This window comes from Thamnophis sirtalis, unplaced genomic scaffold (assembly GCF_051295495.1).
Source record: "Thamnophis sirtalis isolate CommonGarterSnake01/CBP01778 unplaced genomic scaffold, rThaSir2_p1.2 scaffold_3, whole genome shotgun sequence".
NCBI lineage: Eukaryota > Metazoa > Chordata > Lepidosauria > Squamata > Natricidae > Thamnophis > Thamnophis sirtalis.
This window is the reverse complement of record NW_028261383.1, coordinates 20,044,244-20,055,705: the sequence shown is the minus strand read 5'-3', so window position 1 is coordinate 20,055,705 and position 11,462 is coordinate 20,044,244. Positions and strand designations below refer to the sequence as shown.

The 11,462-nt window shown below is 41.3% G+C and overlaps 1 protein-coding gene across 1 annotated transcript; it reads left to right on the top strand.

Moving 5' to 3' along the window:
* The first annotated feature begins 372 nt into the window (after positions 1 to 372).
* Positions 373 to 7,071, top strand: LOC148047425 (uncharacterized). Its single transcript, XM_087711393.1, has 6 exons — positions 373 to 550; positions 2,422 to 2,983; positions 3,230 to 3,347; positions 3,464 to 3,546; positions 4,041 to 4,167; positions 4,796 to 7,071. The coding sequence occupies exons 2-6, from the start codon at positions 2,570 to 2,572 to the stop codon at positions 6,733 to 6,735; spliced, it is 2,682 nt and encodes an 893-aa protein (XP_087567519.1). The 5' UTR covers positions 373 to 550; positions 2,422 to 2,569; the 3' UTR covers positions 6,736 to 7,071.
* Positions 7,072 to 11,462: the final 4,391 nt, after the last annotated feature.

Here is an 11,462-nt window from a genome sequence, read left to right as displayed (position 1 = left end):
TGTGTGTGTGTGTGTGTGTGTGTGAGTGATATGTATATATGTATATATGTATATATGTATATCAATGTATCCTGTGTGGAAAAAGCTTCAGGATGAAGAATTCCTCTCTCACAAAATAAACCAGAATTTTGATTCTCCACAAAGATTCCCTCAATGTTGGAAAGACCAGAGATGGTTCTTAGACATTAAAAAGAGGAAAATCTAAAAACTGTCGCCTGCTAGAGACGACACGGCCTTTCTAGGCAGGCAATGTTAGAGGGGCATTTTTCTTCTAGTCCAACGCCCATCATCCGAGTCACACATGGAACATGATGCCCTCCGTCTCCTCTGGCACCGCTCGGAGGATCCTCCAGTGGGCGTCATCGGTAGCCGTTGGAAGAGCCTGGCAAAGATCCCTCCCCCTCCCGCTTCCGAAGAAAACTGAGCATGCGCCTCTTTCTTTCCCGTCACAAGGGTTCTCCGGGCCATTCCCCGCCCCCGAAAAGGGCTGGGAGCGCATCTGAGTTTTCTATCGTGTCCGATCCGGTTCCTCTTCCCTCTGAGCCTTAAGGTGAGTTTTTTCTCAGAAGTCCAACAGTTTGCGGGGAAATCTTACACGGATGGAGGTCGGCTTTGCAAAACTAATTTCTACTTTCAGATCAGTCTTGACTCCTGGACAATTTCCTGCATATTTGGTGGCCCCGTTTTCCGAAAGGGGTTCCCTCTCCTCTTTCTTTGGCTGAGAGAAGCGACCTGCCGAAGTCGCTCCTGCCGCCTTTCCATGCAAGGCTGCAACTCCGTGTGCAAGGAATTGCATATAAGTTGTGCAAGGACTGGGACTCGGTTTCCTGGTTTCCAGGAAGACTTTGCGCCAGGAGATTGATGTGCGAAGTAAGAATTATCCCTATAAAAGATAGAGCAGTGGTAATGCCATGTTTAGCCTCCAGACGCTTTATTGGAATATAAAGTAAGACATTATGTAAGAATGTTCTCAGTACTTACAATAACAAGTTTATCTCGCACAACTGGTTAACAATAGCTGGCAGGTTAGGCTTCCTGTAGTCTTCCTTTAAGTAACAATGCTGACTATAGGGGCAGCTGCCCAACAGGATGGAGAATACGTCAAAAGGGATGGAGATTACTTGAAATGAGTAAAACAGATAGGATGGAAGTTACAGGAAGAGGACCCTTACACAACCAGAATTTAGCCAATAGGATGGTAATAACAAGGCCGAGCTTCTGAAAATGCGTATAACTATCATGTATTTCAATGGAAGATGTCCTCCTTGGCTCCGCCATATGAGCATGGAGGTCCCTTTTGCAAAAGAAAGATAATAAATGGCTCTATGTTATTGTTCAGCTGCCTCTTGGTAATTCTATACCAATGGGGTTAATCCCTAGGGGTTATTCTGACATGAAGAAAGAGATTTATGATTCCGATTCTATAGAAGGGACATAATAATAATAGAATAAGTACACTACCTTGCCGAAAGTATTCGCTCACCTGCCTTTACTCGCATATGAACTTATATTGGCTCCCAATAGATGTTCAGGTGCAATTCAAGTTTCCTGGTTATTGCCTTGAAAGCTTTAGATACTATAGAAACAAGCTACTTGCAGGGCTACCTGCTCCCCTCAACCTCTGCCTGCCCCACCCATTCCCATATGGACATGCCCCATGCTCCAGATCTCTGCTGACTGAAGTCTAATGGATGTTGTTACCAGTTCTCTACCCAATAACTCATATTAATACAGAACAGATAAATGACAATCAGTCTGATAAAATCCAGACTAACTATAATTAGCACAAAGAATAATGAAAAAAGTCATTAATTTGGACAAGTCACGTTATAACTGATATGCATCTGTAGGATAATAAAAATGAATGAAGCATGGATTGGACTAAGGAAATAAATAGCCACATTATGGGCACTAATGCAGTGTCAGTGACTCAACAATGAATCCAAAGGGGAAAAAAATACTAACAGCAATTCAGTCGGGAAGACATAATCACAGGTTAAATACTGTAGGTTCCTATGCGAGTAAAGGCAGATAAGTGAATTCTTTTGGCAATATAGTGTATAATTAATGGGACATAATAATAGAATGAGAATTAATTTAACTTCTCTTTCGCTTATACAAGAATTGATTTGCTTCTGCCACTAATAAAATTAAGCACCACTTCTGCTTGTTTCTCTGTACCACCCTGTTTCTGGTGCATGTCTCAAACAAGAAGCAGGGTGTGTCCCTGGCCGGGCAAATACCAGTGTGGCTAAGCCCCCAATCCCCTGTAGTCAGTCTTCCCAATAAGATGCCCCCCTCCTTACAGATATTGCTGGATTTCTTTATTTTTCTTTTGGGGGGAGCAGGAGGAGGAAGAGGTTGCTCAGTATTCAGATTTGTCACCTCATCATATTGAACATGGTATGTTTTGCATTTCAGATATATAAGTGGGAAATCTTTCCTGGTTCCCCTGAGTCCAGAGTATTTTGTGGGGAAAGAGAGCTGAATGGCCTTTAGGTGATTTGGCCAGACCTCTTCTGATTAGAATACTTGGGGAGATCCATCTGAATTAGAGACCAAAGAGAAGATGGAGGGGCAAAGCCCAGCAGATGCAGGAGTTGGAGAAGGCCGTCCAGCTACTCAGCCATGGAGCTATAGGAAGAACGGGGCAGGTTCTGGGCAGAAGAGCCAAGAAGGGGAAGTCAACAATTCAGAGATCCAATCCTGTGACTTCAGAAAAGTGCACTTTCAGGAGGGGAAGAGTCCCCGAGATGTTTGCAGCCAGCTTCACCGCCTTTGTTGTCAATGGCTGCAGCCGGAAAGACACACCAAGGATCAGATACTGGACCTGGTGCTCCTGGAGCAATTCCTGGCTGTCCTTCCCCCAGAGATGGAGAAATGGGTGCGGGAGTGTGGAGCGGAGACCAGTTCCCAGGCCGTGGCCCTGGCTGAAGGCTTCTTGTTGACCCAGGAGGAGGAAAAGATGCAAGAAGAATTGCAGGTGCGAGAATATTAACAGTTCTAAAGAGCAGCTCTCTGAATTTGTGAATCCCTTTTTGCAGAGTTTTCTGGGATTGTTAACGCCTAAGGCCTGTTGCTCCATTTTTCTTCCAGAAAATGTTTTTGGGACAATTTTTCCATTCTGTTTCGAGTTTCAGCAATGGACAGTGGGGTCTGCTGGTTTAAAGGTGCAGTATGATAATTCAGTAATACTCTTTCTTTGTTTCTCGTATCACATCATCTCCAGAAATCCTTGGACGCTATGACTGAGTGTCCCAAGGGGAGGAAAGATTCATTCAGGTCTTCTCAAGAGCTGCTCTTCAGAGAGACCTTACACGAAGATCAAAGCCACAATACCAAGCCAGGTAAGAAAATCTTTTTCTGTGTGATGTGACTCCAACATTTAGCTGATTCTTTTGCTCCTCTTGATTGGAACCTGTCTCGTTATAACAAATCTGCTTCGTCCATTTTTCCCTTACAGAGAGTAGAAAGCTGTCCTTGATAATTTTAGAATCTCCTCCTCTTTGTGGTGGGGCTGAAGGATTGGCTCAACCACTACTTCAGGTAAGGAGGAAGAAGATCAGAAAAGGTCCATGAATCTTGGTTGGATTTCATTTTTGTTCTAGAGTTTATTGTAATAAATTGTTGCTTCTAAACAATACGAATCTGACATCGGGTCATTCTAAACTGAGATGCACCTGACCTATCTCTCCCTTCTGAGGGGATCCTTTGTGAGATGCTTTCTCCATCTCTCCTGCTTCACCTTCAGATTTCATTGGCCGGATTGTTGTCAGCATCGGGGCTCTTTCTTCTGTCTCTCCCCCCCCCCCAAAAAAAAATATTACTCTTTTCTGCCTTTTCAAAATAATCTTTGGGACAACCGTGACCTGATGACTGAGAATCTCTGTAGACATATACTATTATAAGTGATCTCATTCTGAATTTTGTACAAGATGCCCATTTTGTTCCCGAATCTCTCCTTGAATTAGTGGAAGAAAACTCTCAAATTATGCTTGGAATTATCTGTTAATAATAGGGAAAATTGTTTCCTTGTTCAGGGTGTTGTGTCTTTTGAGGACGTGGCTGTGTATTTCTCCAAGGAGGAGTGGTCTCAGTTGGATCCTTCCCAAAAAGCTCTCCATGGGGAAGTCATGCTGGAGAATTCCAGGAATCTGTCTTCTTTGGGTAAGAGCCCTGTCTGTGCTGAGCAACGTCGAGAAATTATGGGGTGGGGGGCTTGGATGTTAGTTCTGATAAAAACATCACTTATTTATTTATATCCTGCCTTTATTTTTTGTAAATAATAAATATAGCAGAGAAACCCAATAGTCCTTCCTCCAGCTGTTTTTTCCCTACAACCACCACCTTATGAAATGGATGAGCTGAGAGAGACTGGCCCAAAATCACCCAGCCAGCCTAATGCTACATGAGTACTCACAGTCACCCAGTAACTAGCTTGGTGCGTTAACTGTTTCACCAAACTGAATTTATAGAGGGAGGAAATTTATTGAAACAAAAATTGGAAAACTGCATACTGTGTCCAGTTGTCCTCACGAGTTTGTGGCACCATGGAATAGTTCCATGTCACAGATTACATCAGGATTGTGTCTTAGATTCATTGTGATGTCACTCAATCCTGTTATATAAGGATCAATAGGGATATACTTGGAAATGGATTCTTCCTAAAACCTTAGTTCATGTTTGACAACGAAGCAACCAAAATATATTAATGATTCTGTGGCTGAATTTCAGAAGAAGAGGTTTGATTGTTCTCTTTTCTAGCTACATTTCATTTTCAATTTTCTTTTTGAAGGCTTTAATGGGCAAGAGAAGAAGAATTGCAATGAGGAATGCCAAGCCTTCTATCTGAAAAAGGAAAAGAGGAAATTTGCAGATCAGATGCATTCAAAGCGTGATGAAACAAAGCAATCACAAAGTGGAATTAAAAAAGGCTTTCCTCGGGTCAGTTGGCTTCCTAACCGTAGAAACATCGATATGGGAGAAAGACCATATCAATGCATGGAGTCTGGAAAGAGCTTTAATAAATCCGATCATCTTATTTCTCAAGAAAAGACACATTCAGACAGGAAATCATATACCTGCAGGGTGTGTGGAAAGACCTTCTGTAATAATGACTCTCTTAGAACTCACGAAAGGAATCACAAAGGAGAACAACTTTACAAATGCATGGACTGTGGGAAGAACTTTATTAATATAAGACATCAAAGAAATCACAAAGGAGAAAGACCTTATAAATGCATGGATTGTGGAGAGACCTTTACTTGTAGCATTAATCTTAATTCTCACAAGAGGATCCACACAGGAGAGAAACCATATCAATGCATGGACTGTGGAAAGACCTTTTTTTGTACCAGTGATCTAAATTCCCATAAGAGGAATCACATGGAAGAGAAGCCATTTCAATGGGTGGAATGTGGAAAGGGCTTTAAGTGGAATTCTGCTCTTACCTCCCACAAAATGATCCACACAGGAGAGAAGCCATATCAATGTATGGAATGTGGAAAGACCTTTACTCGTAGCAGTCTTCTTAATTCCCACAAGAGGATCCACACAGGAGAGAAGCCATATAAATGCATGGAGTGTGGAAAGACCTTTACTTTTAGCAGTAGTCTTAATTACCACAAGGGGATCCACACAGGAGAGAAGCCATATAAATGCTTGGAGTGTGGAAAGACCTTTACTCGTAGCAGTAATCTTAATTCCCACAAGAGGATCCATACAGGAGAGAAGCCATATAAATGCATGGAGTGTGGAAAGACCTTTACTTTTAGCAGTCATCTTAATTCCCACAAGAGGGTCCACACAGGAGAGAAGCCATATAAATGCATTGAGTGTGGAAAGACTTTTACTCGTATCAGTCGTCTTAATTGCCACAAGAGGATCCACACAGGAGAGAAGCCATATAAATGCATCGAATGTGGAAAGACCTTTATTTGTAGCAGTAGTCTTAATTCCCACAAGAGGATCCACACAGGAGAGAAGCCATATAAATGCATGGAATGTGGAAAGACCTTTACTCGTAGCAGTCTTCTTAATTTCCACAAGAGGATCCACACAGGAGAGAAGCCATATAAATGCATGGAGTGTGGAAAGACTTTTACTCGTATCAGTCGTCTTAATTGCCACAAGAGGATCCACACAGGAGAGAAGCCATATAAATGCATGGAGTGTGGAAAGACCTTTACTTTTAGCAGTAGTCTTAATTCCCATAAGGGGATCCACACAGGAGAGAAGCCATATAAATGCTTGGAGTGTGGAAAGACCTTTACTCGTAGCAGTAATCTTAATTCCCACAAGAGGATCCATACAGGAGAGAAGCCATATAAATGCATGGAATGTGGAGAGACCTTTACTTTTATCAGTAGTCTTAATTCCCACAAGGGGATCCACACAGGAGAGAAGCCATATAAATGCATGGAGTGTGGAAAGACTTTTACTCGTATCAGTCGTCTTAATTGCCACAAGAGGATCCACACAGGAGAGAAGCCATATAAATGCATGGAGTGTGGAAAGACCTTTACTTTTAGCAGTAGTCTTAATTCCCACAAGGGGATCCACACAGGAGAGAAGCCATATAAATGCATGGAGTGTGGAAAGACCTTTACTCGTAGCAATAATCTTAATTCCCACAAGAGGATCCATACAGGAGAGAAGCCATATAAATGCATGGAGTGTGGAAAGACCTTTACTTGTAGCAATAGTCTTAATTCTCACAAGAGGATCCACACATGAGTGAAGCCATTTCAATGCATGGAATGTGGAAATAGCTTGAGTAGTAAATATGCTCTGATTTACCATAAAAGCATCCATACAGAGGAGAAGCCATATCAATGCATGGAGTGTGGAAAGACCTTTACTTGTAGTATTAATCTTACCTCCCAGAAAAGGATCCACACAGGCGAAAGATCGTATGAATGCATGGAGTGTGAAAGACTTTTACTTGCAGCAGTAATCTTACTTCCCACAAAAGGATCCACACAGGAGAAAGACCATATCAATGTATAGAGTGTGGAAAGACCCTTACTAGAAGCAGTAGTCTTAATTCCCACAAAAGGATCCACACAGATAAGAGGCCAATTATATGTATGCACTGTGGAGAGGGCTTTAGAAGGAGTTGTGATCTCACTTCCCATAAGAGGATCCATATGGAGGGGAAAGCGGGAACCATATGAATGAATGAATAGAGTGTGGGGAGAGCTTTGCAAGGAGTAATGCTGTTACTTGCCATAGAAGGATCAACACGAGAGAAACCATATCAATAAAGGAAGTGTGAGAAGAGCTTCAATAGAAATACAGGTAGGCCTCAGTTTATAACTGTAATTGATCCCAAAATTTCTGTTTCTAGGCAAGATAGTTGTTTAGTGAATTGTACCCCATTTTACTACTTTTCTTGACAAATTTGTTAAGTGAACCCTGTAGGTAACTTAGGGAAACTGTTAAGTGATTCTGGTTTCCCCATTGGTTTGCTGGTCAGAAGGTCATAGAAAGTGATCACACAACCCTGGGACACTGCAACTGTCATAAATATGGTCAGTTGTCAACCATCAAGTGACCATGGGGATTCTGCAACAGCGATAAGTTTAAAAAATGATGATAAGTCACTTTTTTTCAGTGGTGTGTAACTTTGAACAATCACCACCACCTCTTAACAATACTAGAGAACACGGTATCAACAGTAGAGAACTTCAAGTTTCTAGATTCTATCATATCCCAAGATTTAAAATGGACACCTAATGTCAAAAATGTCATCAACAAAGAATGTTCTTTCTGCGCCAACTCAGAAAGCTCAAACAGCCCAAAGAGCTACTGATTCAGTTCTACAGAGGAATTATTGAGTCTGTCATCTGCACCTCCATAACTGTCTGGTTTGGCTCTGCAACCAATATATCTTTTTATTCTTGATGAAAGTATTTTATTCTATTTATGAACACTGAGAGCATATACACCAAGACAAATTTCTTGTGTGTCCAATCACACTTGGCAAATAAAGAATTCTATTCTATTCCAAATTGGAGTCCTCCTTAGATTTGCATCTATAAATTGCCTTTCTGGTGCAAACCAGAACAATGTGGATCCCTAATCCTGCTTGTTGTTTTTCCAAATTCAAATAGTTCAAAGGCTGCCTTTGCATGTAGAAATATTTCTTTTTGTTTTTCATTATATTGTTTCAAATATTCCAAAATATCAAACACAAGTATCACATTATTTTTCAACTATCTTTTGGGTTAAAAAAATCCCACAAGATTATTAGAAGTTATCTGATATCTCTTGCCTCAATATTTCTGTTCTGATATTGGGCCAAGTGTCTTGACTGAGTCCTTTTTCTGACTGTTCTATTTTTTCATCCCTGCTTGTCTGAGGAAGGCTTCAGTGAGAAGTCTGATTGCTGCACCCAGAATGTTGGCTGTTGCTTGCAAAGTCTTGCAATCTGTGAGGGCCAAATTGCCTTCCTTTAGCAGCTAAGATTTGTTTTCATACACAGTGCTTAATGACTCATTTTGTCAAAGGTTCTTTTTAAACCATACCCACTTTGATTGACTTGAATTGAAAACATTTATCAAAAGTAGTGGATTCTAGACAATTTAAATTCTGAATTGCCCAACAAGGATTGTGGAGTTGTTTTATTTTGAAAAAATATCCAAGATACAAAAGTGAAACATAATGTGCAATTTTTTTCTTTATTTTTTGTCTTGCACATCTATAGTGTAGTAAATAAACAAGCAATGTTTAAGTTCTTGTATTTGTTTTCTTATAATAGATTTTAGTATATTTGTACCATACAATGTTCTCTCTATTATACTATATATTATTGTCCATATAATATATACCCGTGATGGCGAACTTATGGCATAGCAGTAGACTTATATACCGCTTCATAGGCCTTTCAGGCCTCTCTAAGCGGTTTACAGAGAGTCAGCATATTGCCCCCAACAATCTGAGTCCTCATTTTACCCACCTCGGAAGGATGGAAGGCTGAGTCAACCCTGAGCCGGTGAGATTTGAACCGCTGAACTGCTGATCTAGCAGTAGCCTGCAGTGCTGCATTTAACCACTGCAGCATTTAAGTGCTGCATTTAACCACTGCGCCACCTTGGCTGCATGCCACAGGTGGCACACGGAGGCCTCTGCCGGCATGTGAGCCCCAGCTGAGCTCTACTAAGCATGTGTCAATAGCCAGCTGATTTTCAGGTCTGCAAAACACTATACAAGCCATCGATATATATCCAACAAGAACAGGAAGTGCCTCATAGGAGCAGATAAAGGTAAATCCTAAAGAGGTAGAAAATGCATCACTGAACAATGGAGATGAATGCCAGATTGGTTTGGTTTATTAGATTTATATGCCGCCCTTCTCCCAAGGACTCAGGGTGGCGTACAACATTAAAAAAAACACATATTACAAAAGTTAAAAAGAATTAAATAGAATATCCCAAACAAACCCAATTCGGATTAACAATAACATTTTTTTAAAAAATTGATTAAAATTAACAATGATCAATAATTTATTTTGTTTTGTTCAGGCCAGGATGGCTTGCTGGAAAAGCCAACTTTTTAGGGGTATCAGAAGGACCAGAGGTCGGGGATTATACGAAGCTCCGGGGGCAGCTCATTCCAGAGGGAAGGCGCTCCCACAGAGAAGACTCAGAGAGGAATAAAGCTGCATACAAGGCCAACATAACTCCTGTAACAGTGTAGGCATGCACAGGGGGATCACGGTGTATGTGCCCACCCCGCACCCCATTTTTGGTTCCGGGAGATCTCGGGGGTGTCATGTGTGCATTCGCAGGAGGGGTACGGGGTGTGTGCATGTGCATTGTATTATGGGTGTGGGCACGCGTGCACTTGCTGTTGCGCGTTTGCGCACGAATCTTCAGCACACAAGGACAAAAAGGTTAGCCATCACTGATGTATACTATATAATATGATATATCATTGTCTATCTTGGACAGTATATTGTTAACTATTGCTACTATGTTTCTACTAGTATACAACAATATTTTTACTCTTATAAAGCCTGATCTGTCTTTAAATCCTCTCTGGGATTTCCTCTGTTGTTTTTCTTCTTTATTAATGGACAGCAGGTAAAGCGCTGGCACCTCCCCAACACTGGGATTGGCTAACATGATGTTACGCTTTACAACTGTATCACTGAGTGATGGAAATTCTCATCCAAATTCCATTCCTTAACCAAGGACTACCTGTGTAGCTCACTATTTGATCCCTCTTTTAAACCCATCATGGGCACTGAGGTAGTTGAGTGAAAACACAACAAATGGGGATTTTTATGCTTGTGATGGTGTGCACATGTTTTCATCCTTATTTGTACAGTAAAGTCTTTTTCTCACTGGGGCTGCCTGTATGGAAAACATTTGGTTCAGCCATGTTCACTTTGTAAAACAAATAGGAAAATCTATAAAAACCAGGACTCAGACGCAGGAGCCAAGATGGGACTCTTCCATGATGACTCTAGACCACTGAAATGGCTTTGCAGAACTGGCTGAAGGATGTATTTTGTCCATAGGCAGAGGGCCAGAGAAGACAGCTTTAGAAGACAGCCTGCATCTGAGGCTGTCTTGGGACCTTGACTAGCAGCTGAACTTTAGGAGCTGAGAAACATTCCAATTTCTCTATCTGCCTTCTTTACCATGACTAGGAACTTCAGGATACATAGCTATTATTTGCTTTTATTTTGAACCTATAGGAACTGGAAACACAACCCATCTTTTGAAGGGTAGAAAGGCTGGAATATAGCCATCCATACAATCCTGATAGCCATGGTTTATTCTTGTTCCCCTACCTGCAAAATGGCATGCTCCTTTCCAGCCAGGACAGTTGGCCTCTTGACCATCACTCCTACGGTAGAAATGAACTGTGTATGAGGTCTTTTTCTATGACTTATGACCTCTATCAATTGGCAGTCCATCAACTTCATAATTTGGCCACTTAACTGAGGAAAGGGCATCCACAGATATTCCCGAGGGCTAACAATATTAAATGTTAACCCTTTTTGTGACCTGATCTCCATTAGGTTGACAGTTCACAGCTACCAGCTAAAGGTCAACTGAGCCAAGTCCAATCTAGTCTCCTTTATAGCCCAAGGTTTCATTTTGTATATCTAATAATGGGGGGGGGGGAGAACAAACTATATTTTATGGCTTAAAGTACTTTGAATTCTCAAGCCAAGGAAAATTGATGTCAAACGTGTCGAGACTGGCGCAAGGGATTAACGTGTATGGTTGTTAACCAGAAAGATGATGTTTCAAGCCTACTCAGGGATACCCGCTTGATTAGTGTAACAATAGATGAAGATGATGGATGTTAATCCATTGGGTTCTTCATCTTGGGACTGTAGTTGACACTTTCCTAATATGTTTTTCTGCCAGAGTTAAATATTTAGTCATCTGCTTCATTAGCTTTAACTCCCAAAACTAAAAAGCAGGAAAAGACCCCAAGCCTAA